Genomic DNA, 15,872 nt, shown 5'->3' on the forward strand with positions numbered 1-15,872 from the left:
GCTATACTTACCTGAGCAACCCCGGCATGGTCATCACAATTTCACTGGCATAAATCCTGTTTTTGGCCCCTCACGCTATTTAGCAGCCATTACAGATTTGCACCTGCAGCTAGCACTGCTGCTAAATCACCATTATCTATGTTTCTTTCTTTCTTTGCACAAGCAGATACAAAGTATTAATGTAATACCTCATCCATGTGCACCGCCTCCATGTATAAGTACCCTTTGGGTCTGTAATAAGCCCCACTCCTTTTTCAACACTTATTTATATGCCGATAGAAGACTTTGGGTTCCCGATATTGTTAGCTGCCTGTCTCTTTTCATGCTCTTTGCTGCCCTTATTTTGTTTTTCACTACTCCCTCTGAACTTTCTATATACAGCCTGGTTCTCATTTGTATTATCAACCTGAAATCTCTCGTAAGCCCAATTTTTCTGTTTCATCTTAATCTTAACAAACTGTTCCCTAACAGACATCAAAAGATAAAATGCTGGAAAATCTCAGCAGGTCTGGCAGCATCTTTAAGGAGAGAAAAGAGCTAACGTTTCGAGTCAAGATGACCCTTTGTCAAAGCTAAAAGGCGTAGAAAGTGGGAGATATTTGTACTGTAGGGTGAGGGAATAAAAGATGAGTCATAGCCACAGAAACCGAGAAAAGAGTGCTCATGGCAATCCACAGAGAATAAAAGGTGTGAAAGGCCAAACAGCAGAGAAACTAAAATCAGAGAGTATGTTGTGACAGATGTAGATGTGGGGGGGGAAGGGGGATATAGGTGGGAGAGAGGTAAAATGAGAAAAAAGGAAGGAAGGGGATAAAAGGTAAGGAATCGGGAGATAAGATAGGGGAGAGAGTTGGGGGGAGGGGGGGATATATAAAGAAAGACGAGAAAGAAAAAAAGGGCAAACAACAGTTAAAATGAAATGGAATGAAATCAGGGGGGTCGAGGTGGGGTAGAGCTAATCATCTGAAGTTGAATTCGATGTTGAGACCGGAAGGTTGTAGCGTGCCTAACCGGAAGATGAGATGTTGTTCCTCCAGTTTGCGTTGAGCTTCACTGGAACATTGCAGCAGGCCAAGGACAGACATGTGGGCATGGGAGCAAGGTCTTGAGTTAAAATAGCAAGCAACGGAATGGTCAGGGTCCTGAATGAAAGTACAGTAGGCAATTTAGGGATTAAACAGACTAAAGGTAAATCTGCTAGCACGGAGTTAGAGAGATACGCCAATACCTGGCCTGAGTTATATTGTCTCATTCAGACTTAAAACTCGTTAGTGGGAAAACACTGGTGCCCTTGTCCAGCCAGGGTGATTCACTCAAAAACCATTGTCCTGCAGGACACTTTTGTTTGATCAACCATTAGCCTATTACAGAGCCTGATGGCTTCTGTCTGTAAATGGGAGGTTAGTTGCATATCATTATTATATCAATAGCATGGCTCTGTTCTTTGTAGGAATGGGAAATCAAATAGTCAAGATAACGATAATGGGTTCAAGTCAGTACACCCCAGGAGACGACCTTTATTTGAGGGTCTGGGCAGAGCTTAGAGAGAGAGAGAGAATAATAATCCTGTTTGAAGTTACTGAAAAGTCAACGAAAGAGATCATGGAAAGCTGTTCTCGAGACAGGCTTTCGAAAAGGTTTCTGAAGGACCTTCACTAACAGCAGAAAAATGCAATATCACCTTTGCCCTTCTGTGAAAGTGGAATGAGAGCTGGGTGTGCTTTTGAAGTGCTGTTTAATGTGAATTTGTGTATTAGGGTTAAGAAACTACATGTAACCTGCTGTTGTTAGGGTTGAAGTATAAAAAATTAAAAATCGTTTTTCTTTTCCTCCCCCCTACATGCCAATTTAGTTTAAACACTCCCCAACCACACCAGTGAACCTCACCGTCAGGAAATTGGGCCAGTCCTGTTGAAGTGCAACCTGTCTCTTTTAAATAGATGCTTCATATCCCAGAACTGCTCTCAGTGCTCCAAGAAACTAAAGCCTCAAGCCAAACATTGATTCTCTCTACCTTCCAATTTGAACTCCGACCGGCCCATTGCACTGGGAATAATCCAGACATTGATACCCTTGAGGTTAACTACCTCTCCAATTCCTGACATTCTGACTATAGAACCTCATTACTTACCCCGTCATTGGCACCAACGTGTACCAGACTTCTGGCTCATTCCCTTTTACTTGCAGAATATTTGACCCTGTCTCTGTGATGTCCTTTACCCTGGCACCAGGGCAAACCTAATTTGGGTCTTATCGGCATTCCTTCTTCCGGTGACCCCATTTAATACCGTACTACCTTTTGTCTCTTACTCTAGTGCTGTCTGTCTCTCCCATTTCTTTATGCACCTTGTTTTTCCTTGCTAATGTTACCTCCTGCTTCTCACCCACCTCAGATATATCTGCTCAATGTTATCCTCATCCTACCAGAGTTGGTGATCTGAAGTAGACTCGTTGTTAACCCTGTGCTTTGTATATGTATTGATCAATCTAAACTATTCCATTTTGTGTTAACTAGATGTCACAGTTCAGCCTCATTACTTTGCTGTATAAAATTACCTCCCTGGCCATGTGGTCAGTATATCCTGGTCTCCCTTCTGCCCTTAGTGGGTGAAGGTTAAAATTACATTTCGTACAAATAAAGAAAGTAGCTTAATTTATCTTGTGCCTTATGGTCATAGGAGAACTGAAGCATTTTTCAGCCAACTAATTACTTTTGAAGCATTGTTATTGTTGTAAAACGCAATTGTTATTTTGGCATTGCAAGACCTACAAGCAGCAAACACAATGAATAAAGTGGTGAATCTATTCCTCTGGTGGTTTTTCCTGTGGAGTAATAATGGCAGCTGCACTAGCAGCACACACTATTTATCTTCAAAGGGGACCTTCAGCACAGGCAGACCGGGTTTAAATTCGCATTTGGAAAGCTTTTAGTGCCAATGTGATAGCTTGAAAGTTGGTTAAAGTACTCCAGCTCTAACTAGCTTGTGTCTTCCATTGTCCTACACCAGCAGTTAACTGATTTAAAGCACTAATTGGACATTCTTGCAGTACGTGCTCAAGCTCGGGTGTGAGAGAATGCAATTGCCTAAACACAAGTTACCAACAAGCTGAATAATACCAAGAATTTGTAACCTCAACGGTGTCTTTTGTTAGGAAATGGCAAGTAGAAAGCAGGCAGCACCCAGTCATGAGGGAACCGTTGGCTGTGGTCTTCCTGTACAATCCCACCCACCCCTAGTCATGTTGAAGCTGGCCAAGACTGCCCCCACCACTGCCAGCATCCTCCAAGTTGGTGTTTAATAGGTGGATACCCATTTATTGAATCAGGCAGCAGAAGACATTCTGTGATTCACAACTGTTTTATTGTGATACTGTAGTTCAGTACAAAAATCAGTTTCCACTCTTCCCTTCTAGATCCTCTCCCTGTCTAGAAGCAAATGCCCTCTGGGAAAAATCCCAGCTCTTAAATGCAAGTTTCAATGAGCATCACCTGCTCTCACTTCACTCTGAAGATTGTCTTGGTTCACTCTTAAAGGGACCTACATTTCTCCAGCTCGGCCACTATGCAAGGTGTCCTTCCCCCAACACATACATACATGCCCCTGCCCCAAAGTCTCAATTCAGACAATCATTCTATCCTTAATTTAGTTAGCATTTATCAAAATAATAAGGAATGATATGAAATAAATAAGAATTTCCAAATGCTGGGAAACTAAAATAAAAACATGTGCTGGAGATTAGCAGTAGTTCCATCAGCATCTGCAAGCGACACATTAGCACAGTTGTTAGCACTGTTGCTTCATAGCTCCAGGGCCCGAGGTTTGACTCCGGCTTGAGTCACTGTCTGCGCAGAGTCTGCACGTTCTCCCTGTGTCTGCGTGGGTTTCCTCCGGTTTCCTCCCGCAAGTCCAGAAAGACGTGCTGTTGGGTGAATTGGACATTCTGAATTATCCCTTAGTGTACCCGAACAGGCGCCGGAATGTGGCGACGAGGGGCTTTGCACAGTAACTTCATTGCAGTGTTGATGTAAGTCTACTTGTGACAATAAAGATTATTATTAATTAAAAGCGAATAGAGCACTCTGTCTTGCAGGTTCTACACTCGGCGTGAGAATGGGTTGAAACATTAACCTGATGATGAGCCAGTTTTTGTGTGTAGCACTTGCACGATTATATTGTGTTCACGTACTGCTTAGCTTAACATAGAATCATGAAAAATGAAATGAAAATCGCTTATTGTCACAAGTAGGCTTCAAATGAAGTTACTGTGAAAAGCCCCTAGTCGCCACATTCTGGCACCTGTTCGGGGAGGCTGTTACGGGAATTGAACCGTGCTGCTGGCCTGCCTTGGTCTGCTTTCAAAGCCAGCGATTTAGCCCTGTGCTAAACAGCCCCATAGCCCAACAGAATCATAGAATTTACAGTGCAGAAGGAGACCATTCGGCCCATAGAGTCTGCACCAGCCCTTATATAGAGCACCATACTAAAGCCCACGTCTCTACCCTATCCCCGTAACCCAGCAACCCCATCCAACCTTTTTGGACACTAAGAGCAATTTTGCATGGCCAATCCTCCTAACCTGTATATCTTTGGACTGTGGGAGGAAACTGGAGCACCCGGAGGAAACCCACGCAGACACGGGGAGAATGTGCAGACTCCGCACAGACAGTGACCCAAGCCGGGTATTGAACCTGGGACCCTGGAGCTGTGAAGCAATTGTGCTAATCACTGTGCTACCGTGCTGCCCCTGTTTGCTGCTGTACAGCATTCACAGTTAAATGTGCCATCCGTTACTATTTACAAAGATTTTGGATTTAACATTCTTCTCTTATTCTTTTCTTTTTCAGCATCTTACGCCACTTTAAAAACTGAATTGGAGAGAGTGAAAACAGATAAGGATCAGGTGTGGGATTATTTCTGTTCAATGTTTCTCTGCAGCTGAGTTGATGCTGGTCACTGTCATGTGAATGCTTCTCATTGAAATAGTCTTGGAAGTCGAAAAGCTGGTTTAGTTGAACTTGGTTCACTGAGCCTGTACCTTGTCCATGGAACAGTAGCTGAGGTGACGTACTGAACAAACAGCTCACCTTGTTCTGTACTGCCTGGTGGGAGGTTGAGGGTGTAAGCTATTAACCTCAAGAAAGATGTGGGCTAAGTTGATCCAAGTAAACTTGTGCAGTGTACAGAATTTAACCGTAAGCAGTTACATTTATAAATTACAAAAAGGGCTAGATGAGGTGTAGATCTCCCCAACTGTGAATCTCTCAACTCAACAGTGAAGCGTTTTGTCTTTGGCAAATGATTTCAGTTCATATTGTGAGTGTTTATGCACAGCAGACAGCCCTGCACGCAGACAGCCCTGCACGCAGACAGCCCTGCACGCAGACAGCCCTGCACGCCGCGTGCAGACAGCACTGCACTGCGTGCCGACAGGGCCCCGTGCCATCAGGGCTGCATGCAGACAGGACCCACCTATATGGCTCCAAATAGTGCAAGTTGCATTTTCCAGATGCTTTGGACCCTGAGAAATGACTGGTTGGTTGGCTCTGAGATTGACTAGTTTTGTTAGCGCCACTAGTCCCCAACCCACAGTTCAGCAGCCAATGCTCCAATGGCTGTTGTCTTGACTGACCTGCAGCTGTTCAGAGGCCCATAATTGAAAGGGTGGCCATGGGACAGTGCGTCCTTCAAAGCGTGTTGTATCCTCATCTTGCTTCGGACAGCAGGCGTGTGCTGCGTGAAGTGGGGGAAACTTCATTAAAGATTTTTAACCACAGGTAGCACTTACTGTTGGTACTTTTATTTTCAGTTCCTGTTTTATACTTCTTGTTCACTAGTTCTTACTGGTGAATGCAGAGGCGAAAATTTCAACACACAGTCTGAGCTCATTTTTTTTACTAGAAAACTACATTTGTTTTCAGCTGGAAGCCAGAGTTCAAGAGAAGACACAGCATCTTGAGAATCTTGAAGAAGTGAGTAACAGCTTGCAAGAGCAACTGAAGAAGGAGGGTGATGCTAAGGTGAGAAATAAAGCTCCATCAATTCCATAAAGAGTGGAAGTTGGGATTGATCTGCAGATTCCCTTCCTGAGACACCATTCTTTCAGCGTGGCCATTGCCAATGTGGTCATATGGAAGTCTGTTCAAGATGGAGTTAAGTTTAACCATAGCACATTTTACACTCATGACATAAATACCAGACAAAACCTATGTGCCTGCATGGGTTTTTATTTATTTTTTTCCGTGGTGACTAGATCTGATTATCTGTTCAGCTTTAGGTCAATTGAAGAATATAACTCGACAGAACTGGGGCTAACTAAAACCTCTGAGAATCCCCATCAACTCTCCTGGGGTGGTTAGTATTATAAAGAATAACTATCAAGGTTGACAGCATTTCATTTGTGTGCCCGGTTGGTTCAGGCCACATCCCATAGCACGTACTAAAGGTTGGCATTCCAGTGCAGTGCTGAAGTCAGTGCTGCATTGTCAGAGGTGTTATCTTCTGGATGTGATGATGAGCCAAGGCTCTGCCTTCCCTGTTGACTGAACAGAAAGACCCCATGGCTTAAAACAGAGTAGGGGAGTTCTCCACACTGTCCTGCCCAATTGGATTCCAACATCCATGTAAAATTGAGTTGCCAATGACACTGGCTGCTAAGCTGCTGAAACCAGCCTCCTGTCCTTTCTAAAGACTGCAATTAGCATTGGACAGGTGAATTTGTAGTGAATCTTTGCATTAGCCAACTAGATTCCTTTTAATCTTCCTTTATTTAATTCTCCAGTGTGCTACATTGGAACATTCTATTGCTTATTGAATTGGACAAGCCTCTGGCTATCTGAATAATGGTGGTGAGTTGATTCCTACCAGTTTACTGCTCAGTTCAGTAACATGCTGGAATAGACTGTCATTCCTTACTTACCAGGATTGTTAAATCCAACTCCTGTTTGGAAATAGTTGCAAGTACAGATTTAATCGGCATTCCTTTACGTTCAAACATGTTGAGGCAAACTGAAAATGTTGGTATTTTCAGAATTTGTTGTACTCTTTCATGGGATGTGTGCGCCGCTGGCTATGCTGGCAATTGTTGCTCGTCCCTAGCTGCCCTTGAGGAGGTGGTGGTGAGCTGCCTTCTTGAACCACTGCAGTGCTGTTAGGAAAGGAGTTCCAAGATATTGATCCAGTGATAATGAAGGAATAGCGATATAGTTGGAAATCAATTATGGTGAGTGGCTCAGGGGGGAACTTACAGGGGGTGATGTTGCCATGCATCTGCTGCCCTGGTCCTTTTAGGTAGCAGACATATATATAGGCAAAGTCAATGATGCAAGACGATACTTGGAATGCGAGTCTTTTCAGGTAATTAAGTCTTTACAGGTCCAGACGGAGCAACTGTAGAGAAGGGTAATCACATGTTCAAGAGGTGTGAATTGTCTCAAGCCAGGACAGTTCGTAGGATTTTGCAAGCCCAGGCCAGATGGTAGGGGGGGCGAATAAAATGCAACATGAATCCAAGGTCCCTGAATCCAAGGTCCCTGTTGAGGCCGTACTCATGTGTGCGGAACTTGGCAATAAGTGTCTGCTCAACGATTCTGCATTGTCACGCGTCCTGAAGGCCGCCTTGGAGAACGCTTACCCGAAGATCAGAGGCTGAATGCCCTAGACTGCTGAAGTGTTCCCCGACTGGAAGGGAACATTCCTGCCTGGCGATTGTCACATTATGTCCGTTCATCCGTTATCGCAGTATCTTCATGGTCTCGCCAATGTACGGCGCCTTGGGACATCCTTTCCTGCAGCGTATGAGGTAGACAACGTTGGCCGAGTCGCACGAGTATGTACCACGTACCTGGTGTATGGTGTTCTCGCGTGTAATGGTGGTACCCATGTCGATGATCTGGCACGTCTTGCAGAGATTGCCGTGGTGTCATGGTTGCTGTTCTGAAGGCTGGGTAGTTTGCTGCAAACAATGGTCTGTTTGAGGTTGCGCGGCTGTTTGAAGGCAAGTAGTGTGGGTATGGGGATGACCTTGGCAAGATGCTCGCCTTCATCGATGACGTGTTGAAGGCTGCGAAGATGTTCTAGTTTCTCCGCTCCGGGGAAGTACTGGATGACGAAGGGTACTCTGTTGATTGTGTCCTGTGTTTGTCTTCTGAGCAGGTCGGTGCAGTTTTTTTGCTGTGGTGCATTGGAACTGTCAATCGATGAGTCGAGAGCCATATCCCGTTCATACGAGGGCATCGTTCAGCGTCTGTAGATGGCTGTTACGCTCCTCGTCTGAACAGATCCTGTGTATACGGAGGGCTTGTCCATAGGGGATGTCTTCTTTAATGTGTTTAGGGTGGAAGCTGGATGAGGTACCAATCAAGTGGGCTGCTTTGTCCTGGATGATGTTGAGCTTCTTGAGTGTTGTTGGAGCTGCACCCATCCAAGCAAGTGGAGAGTATTCCATTACACTCCTGACTTGTGCCTTGTAGATGGTGGGCAGGCTTTGGGAAGTCAGGAGGTGAGTTACTCGCCGTAGAATTCCCAGCCTTCGACCTGCTTTTGTAACCACAGTATTTATGTGTTCAGTTTTTGGTCAATAGTAATCCCCAGGAAGTTGATGGTGGGGGATTTAGCGATGGTAATGCCATTGAATGTCTGTTTTCTTGGAGATGGTCATTGCCTGACACTTGTGTGCCGCTAATATAACTTATCGCTTGTCATCCCCAAACCTGAATACTATTCAGGTCTTGCTGCATTTGGGCATGGACTGCTTCAGTACCTGAGGAGTTGCAAATGATGCTGAACATTCTGCAATCATCAGTGAATATCCCCACTTCTGACCAAAGGATGGAAGAAGTGTAATTGATGAAGCAGCTGAAGATGGTTGGATCCAGGACACTACGCTGAGGAACCTCTGCAGTGATTCCTGGAGCTGAAATGATTAAGCCCCAACAGCCACCACCATCTTCCTTTGTGTTAAGTATGACTCCAACCGGTAAAACGTTTTCCTTGATTCCTAGATGTCCAGGGCAGTCACTCTCACCTCACCTCTCAAGTTCAGCTCTTTTGCCCATGTTTGAACCAAGGCTGTAATGAGTTGAGTGACCCTGGCAGAACCCAAACTGAGCATCCGTGAACAGTTATTGCTGAGTTAATGCCACATGGTAGCACAATTGATGACCCCTCCATCATTTCATCTTGATTGACAAGTGGCTGATGGGTTGGATTTGTCCTTTTTCTGGATAGGAGCAGCATCTGTTGGTAGGAAACCAGTACTGCATGTATTAATTAGCAAACTTTTCTAAGGATACAACGGTGTTTGTGGTAAGAGATATAGACTGTGCCTTTAATCAGCTGCTGGATCTTAACAGCCAACATTTGCTGCTTACTGAAGCAAGCGCAATCAATAGTGCGTTTTAATATATTTTCTTTTTTTAAGTAAAATGTATCTTAAAGTACGAACTAATACAAGTCAGCTGAAACTCAGCGAAGCGAAGTCCGGAGGTGCAGTGCAGTTTAAGCAGTGGCTCTAAAAGATGGTGCAGTGCAGTGTAGCAGTGGCTGTGGAAGATGGCGCAGTGCAGTGTAGCAGTGGCTGTGGAAGATGGCGCAGTGCAGTGTAGCAGTGGCTGTGGAAGATGGCACAATCCAGTGCAGCAGTTGCTGTGAAAGATTGTACTGTGCAGTGTAGCTGTGGAAGATGGTGCAGTGCAGCAGTGACTGTGAAAGATGGTGCAGTGTGGTGTAGCAGTGGCTTTGGGAGATGGTGCAGTATAGCAGTGGCTGTGAAAGATTGTACTCTGCAGTGTAGCAGTGGCTGTGGAAGATGGTGCAGTCCAGAGTAGGGGTGGCTGTGAAAGATGGCGCAGTGTAGCAGTGGCTGTGAAAGATGGTGCAGTGCAGTGTAGCAGTGGCTGTGAAAGATGGTGCAATGCGGTGTAGCAGTGGCTGTGAAAGATGGTGCAGTGCAGTGTAGCATGGCTGTGAAAGATGGGGCAGTGCAGAGTAGCATGGCTGTGAAAGATGGTGCAGTCCAATGTAGCAGTGGCTGTGAAAGATGGTGCAGTGTAGCAGTGGCTGTGAAAGATGGTGCAGTGCAGTGTAGCATGGCTGTGAAAGATGGTGCAGTGCGGTGTAGCAGTGGCTCTGGGAGATGGTGCAGTATAGCAGTGGCTGTGAAAGATTGTACTCTGCAGTGTAGCAGTGGCTGTGGAAGATGGTGCAGTCCAGAGTAGCAGTGGCTGTGAAAGATGGCGCAGTGTACCAGTGGCTGTGAAAGATGGTGCAGTCCAGTGTACCAGTGGCTGTGAAAGATTGTACTGTGCAGTGTAGCAGTGGCTGTGAAAGATGGTGCAGTGCAGTGTAGCAGTGACTGTGAAAGATTGTGCAGTCCAGTGCAGCAGTGACTGAAAGGTGGTGCAGCAGTGACTGTGAAAGGTGGTGCAGTGTAGCAGTGACTGTGAAAGATGGTGCAGTCCAGTGTCGCAGTGGCTGTGAAAGATGGTGCAGTGCTGTGTAGCAGTGGCTGTGAAAGATGGTGCAGTCCAGTGTAGAAGGTGCTGTGAAAGATTGTGCAGTGCTGTGTAGCAGTGGCTGTGAAAGATGGTGCAGTCTAGCAGTGGCTGTGAAAGATGGCGCAATCCAGTGTAGCAGTTGCTGTGAAAGATTGTACTGTGCAGTGTAGCAGTGGCTCTGGGAGATGGTGCAGTCCAGTATAGCAGTGGCTGTGAAAGATGGTGCAGTGCAGTGTAGCAGTGGCTGTGAAAGATTGTGCAGTGCTGTGTAGCAGTGGCTGTGAAAGATGGTGCAGTCGAGCAGTGGCTGTGAAAGATGGCGCAATTCAGTGTAGCAGTTGCTGTGAAAGATTGTATTGTGCAGTGTAGCAGTGGCTGTGGAAGATGGTGCAGTTTAGCAATGACTGTGAAAGATGGTGCAGTGCAGTGTAGCAGTGGCTCTGGGAGATGGTGCCGTGTTGCTGTGGAAGATGGTGCAGTGTAGCAGTGGGGATGAAAAATGGTGCAGTGTTGCAGTGGCTGCGAAAGATTGTGCAGTGCTGTGTAGCAGTGGCTGTGAAATGTGGTGCAGTGCAGTGTAGCAGTGGCTCTGGGAGATGGTGCAGTGTTGCAGTGGCTGTGAAAGGTGGTGCAGTGGCTCTGAGAGATGGTGCAGTGTAGCAGTGGCTGTGGAAGATGGTGCAGTGTAGCAGTGGCTGTGGAAGATGGTGCAGGTCAGAGTAGCAGTGGCTGTGAAAGATGGTGCAGTCCAGTGTACCAGTGGCTGTGAAAGATTGTGCATTCCAGTGTATCAGTGGCTGTGAAAGATTGTACTGTGCAGTGTAGCAGTGGCTGTGAAAGATGGTGCAGTGTAGCAGTGGCTGTGAAAGATGGTGCAGTGTAGCAGTGGCTGTGAAAGATGGTGCAGTGCAGTGCAGTAGTGACTGAAAGATGGTGCAGTGCGGTGTAGCAGTGGCTCTGGGAGATGGTGCAGTCCAGTGTAGCAGTTGCTGTGAAAGATGGTGCAGTCCAGTGTAGCAGTGGCTCTGGGAGATGGTGCAGTCCAGTGTAGCAGTGGCTGTAAAAGATGGTGCAGTCCAGTGTACCAGTGGTTGCGAAAGATGGTGCATTCCAGTGTAGCAGTGGCTGTGAAAGATGGTGCAGTGCAGCAGTGACTGAAAGATGGTGCAGTCCAGTGTAGCAGTGACTGTGAAAGATGGTGCAGTCCAGTGCAGCAGTGACTGTGAAAGATGGTGCAGTGCGGTGCAGCAGTGACTGTGAAAGGTGGTGCAGTGCGGTGTAGCAGTGGCTGTGAAAGATGGTGCAGTGTAGCAGTGACTGTGAAAGATGGAGCAGTCCAGTATAGCAGTGGCTGTGAAAGATGGTGCAGTGCAGTGTAGCATTGACTGTGAAAGATGGTGCAGTCCAGAGTAGCAGTGGCTGTGGAAGATGGTGCAGTGTAGCAGTGGGGATGAAAAATGGTGCAGTGTTGCAGTGGCTGTGAAAGATTGTGCAGTGCAGTGTAGCAGTGGCTGTGAAAGGTGGTGCAGTGCAGTGTCGCAGTGGCTCTGGGAGATGGTACAGTGTTGCTGTGGCTGTGGAAGATGGTGCAGTGCAGCAGTGACTGTGAAAGGTGGTGCAGTGCGGTGCAGCAGTGACTGTGAAAGGTGGTGCAGTGTAGCAGTGACTGTGAAAGATGGTGCAGTCCAGTGTCGCAGTGGCTGTGAAAGATGGTGCAGTGCTGTGTAGCAGTGGCTGTGAAAGATGGTGCAGTCCAGTGTAGAAGGTGCTGTGAAAGATTATGCAGTGCTGTGTAGCAGTGGCTGTGAAAGATGGTGCAGTCTAGCAGTGGCTGTGAAAGATGGCGCAATCCAGTATAGCAGTGGCTGTGAAAGATGGTGCAGTGCAGTGTAGCAGTGGCTCTGGGAGATGGTGCAGTGTTGCAGTGGCTGTGGAAGATGGTGCAGTAATGGCTGTGAAAGGTGGTGCAGTGCAGTGTAGCAGTGGCTCTGGGAGATGGTGCAGTGTAGCAGTGGCTGTGGAAGATGGTGCTGTGTAGCAGTGGCTGTGGAAGATGGTGCAGTGTAGCAGTGACTGTGAAAGATGGTGCAGTGCAGTGTAGGTGTGGCTCTGGGAGATGGTGCCGTGTAGCAGTGGCTGTGGAAGATGATGCAGTGTAGCAGTGGCTGTGGAAGATGGAGCAGTCCAGAGTAGCAGTGGCTGTGAAAGATGGTGCAGTCCAGTGTACCAGTGGCTGTGAAAGATGGTGCAGTCCAGTGTACCAGTGGCTGTGAAAGATTGTACTGTGCAGTGTAGCAGTGGCTGTGAAAGATGGTGCAGTGTAGCAGTGGCTGTGAAAGATGGTGCAGTGCAGTGTAGAATGGCTGTGGAAGATGGTGCAGTGCAGCAGTGACTGTGAAAGATGGTGCAGTGCGGTGTAGCAGTGGCTGTGAAAGATGGCGCAATCCAGTGTAGCAGTTGCTGTGAAAGATTGTACTGTGCAGTGTAGCAGTGGCTCTGGGAGATGGTGCAGTCCAGTATAGCAGTGGCTGTGAAAGATGGTGCAGTGCAGTGTAGCAGTGGCTGTGAAAGATTGTGCAGTGCTGTGTAGCAGTGGCTGTGAAAGATGGTGCAGTCTAGCAGTGGCTGTGAAAGATGGCGCAATTCAGTGTAGCAGTTGCTGTGAAAGATTGTATTGTGCAGTGTAGCAGTGGCTGTGGAAGATGGTGCAGTTTAGCAATGACTGTGAAAGATGGTGCAGTGCAGTGTAGCAGTGGCTCTGGGAGATGGAGCCGTGTTGCTGTGGAAGATGGTGCAGTGTAGCAGTGGGGATGAAAAATGGTGCAGTGTTGCAGTGGCTGTGAAAGATTGTGCAGTGCAGTGTAGCAGTGGCTGTGAAATGTGGTGCAGTGCAGTGTAGCAGTGGCTCTGGGAGATGGTGCAGTGTTGCAGTGGCTGTGAAAGGTGGTGCAGTGGCTCTGAGAGATGGTGCAGTGTAGCAGTGGCTGTGGAAGATGGTGCAGTGTAGCAGTGGCTGTGGAAGATGGTGCAGGTCAGAGTAGCAGTGGCTGTGAAAGATGGTGCAGTCCAGTGTACCAGTGGCTGTGAAAGATTGTGCATTCCAGTGTATCAGTGGCTGTGAAAGATTGTGCATTCCAGTGTATCAGTGGCTGTGAAAGATTGTACTGTGCAGTGTAGCAGTGGCTGTGAAAGAAGGTGCAGTGTAGCAGTGGCTGTGAAAGATGGTGCAGTGCAGTGCAGTAGTGACTGTGAAAGATGGTGCAGTGCGGTGTAGCAGTGGCTCTGGGAGATGGTGCAGTCCAGTGTAGCAGTTGCTGTGAAAGATGGTGCAGTCCAGTGTAGCAGTGGCTCTGGGAGATGGTGCAGTCCAGTGTAGCAGTGGCTGTGAAAGATGGTGCAGTCCAGTGTAGCAGTGGTTGCGAAAGATGGTGCATTCCAGTGTAGCAGTGGCTGTGAAAGATGGTGCAGTGCAGCAGTGACTGAAAGATGGTGCAGTCCAGTGTAGCAGTGACTGTGAAAGATGGTGCAGTCCAGTGCAGCAGTGACTGTGAAAGATGGTGCAGTGCGGTGCAGCAGTGACTGTGAAAGGTGGTGCAGTGCGGTGTAGCAGTGGCTGTGAAAGATGGTGCAGTGTAGCAGTGACTGTGAAAGATGGAGCAGTCCAGTATAGCAGTGGCTGTGAAAGATGGTGCAGTGCAGTGTAGCATTGACTGTGAAAGATGGTGCAGTCCAGAGTAGCAGTGGCTGTGGAAGATGGTGCAGTGTAGCAGTGGGGATGAAAAATGGTGCAGTGTTGCAGTGGCTGTGAAAGACGGTGCAGTGCTGTGTAGCAGTGACTGTGAAAGATGGCGCAGTCCAGTGTAGAAGTTGCTGTGAAAGATTGTACAGTGCAGTGTAGCACAGGCTGTGAAAGATTGTGCAGTGCAGTGTAGCAGTGGCTGTGAAAGATTGTGCAGTGCTGTGTAGCAGTGGCTGTGAAAGATGGTGCAGTCTAGCAGTGGCTGTGAAAGATGGCGCAATCCAGTGTAGCAGTTGCTGTGAAACATTGTACTGTGCAGTGTAGCAGTGGCTCTGGGAGATGGTGCAGTCCAGTATAGCAGTGGCTGTGAAAGATGGTGCAGTCCAGTGTAGCAGTGGCTGTGAAAGATGGTGCAGTGCTGTGTAGCAGTGACTGTGAAAGATGGTGCAGTGTAGCAGTGACTGTGAAAGATGGTGCAATCCAGTGTAGCAGTGGCTGTGAAAGGTGGCGCAGTCCAGTGTAGAAGTTGCTGTGAAAGATTGTACAGTGCAGTGTAGCACAGGCTGTGAAAGATTGTGCAGTGGCTGTGAAAGATGGCACAATCCAGTGTAGCAGTTGCTGTGAAAGATTGTACTGTGCAGTGTAGCAGTGGCTGTGGAAGATGGTGCAGTTGAGCAATGACTGTGAAAGATGGTGCAGTGCAGTGTAGCAGTGGCTCTGGGAGATGGTGCCGTGTTGCTGTGGAAGATGGTGCAGTGTAGCAGTGGGGATGAAAAATGGTGCAGTGTTGCAGTGGCTGTGAAAGATTGTGCACTGCAGTGTAGCAGTGGCTGTGAAATGTGGTGCAGTGCAGTGTAGCAGTGGCTCTGGGAGATGGTGCAGTGTTGCAGTGGCTGTGGAAGATGGTGCAGTGCAGCAGTGACTGTGAAAGATGGTGCAGAGCAGTGTAGCAGTGGCTCTGGGAGATGGTGCAGTGTTGCAGTGGCTGTGGAAGATGGTGCAGTGCAGCAGTGGCTGTGAAAGGTGGTGCAGTGTAGCAGTGGCTGTGGAAGATGGTGCAGTGCAGCAGTGGCTGTGAAAGGTGGTGCAGTGTAGCAGTGGCTCTGGGAGATGGTGCAGTGTAGCAGTGGCTGTGGAGGATGGTGCAGTGTAGCAGTGGCTGTGGAAGATGGTGCAGTGTAGCAGTGGCTGTGAAAGATGGTGCAGTGCAGTGTAGAATGGCTGTGGAAGATGGTGCAGTGCAGCAGTGACTGTGAAAGATGGTGCAGTGCGGTGTCGCAGTGGCTGTGAAAGATGGTGCAGTCCAGTGCAGTAGTGACCGTGAAAGATGGTGCAGTGCGGTGTAGCAGTGGCTCTGGGAGATGGTGCAGTCCAGTGTAGCAGGGGCTGTGAAAGATGGTGCAGTCCAGTGTAGCAGTGACTCTGGGAGATGGTGCAGTCCAGTGTAGCAGTGGCTGTGAAAGATGGTGCAGTCCAGTGTAGCAGTTGCTGTGAAAGATGGTGCAGTCCAGTGTAGCAGTGGCTCTGGGAGATGGTGCAGTCCAGTGTAGCAGTGGCTGTGAAAGATGGTGCAGTCCAGTGTAGCAGTGGTTGCGAAAGATGGTGCATTCCAGTGTAGCAGTGGCTGTGAAAGATGGT

At 47.7% G+C, this 15,872-nt stretch overlaps 1 protein-coding gene across 6 annotated transcripts in view; it reads left to right on the forward strand.

The window, feature by feature from the left end:
• The window catches only part of rabep1 (rabaptin, RAB GTPase binding effector protein 1), a 234,420-nt gene that overhangs the window by 201,426 nt on the left and 17,122 nt on the right, over positions 1-15,872 (forward strand). For 5 of the 6 annotated variants that reach the window (XM_072469129.1, XM_072469131.1, XM_072469130.1 and 2 more), the window contains exons 15-16: positions 4,847-4,902; positions 5,921-6,019. In XM_072469129.1, the coding sequence (XP_072325230.1) occupies positions 4,847-4,902; positions 5,921-6,019 (155 nt within the window). The remainder of the gene's footprint in view (positions 1-4,846; positions 4,903-5,920; positions 6,020-15,872) is intronic. The other variant, XM_072469133.1, reaches the window with a different exon arrangement.

The sequence above is a fragment of the Scyliorhinus torazame genome, chromosome 12 (genome assembly GCF_047496885.1).
Source record: "Scyliorhinus torazame isolate Kashiwa2021f chromosome 12, sScyTor2.1, whole genome shotgun sequence".
Taxonomy (NCBI): domain Eukaryota; kingdom Metazoa; phylum Chordata; class Chondrichthyes; order Carcharhiniformes; family Scyliorhinidae; genus Scyliorhinus; species Scyliorhinus torazame.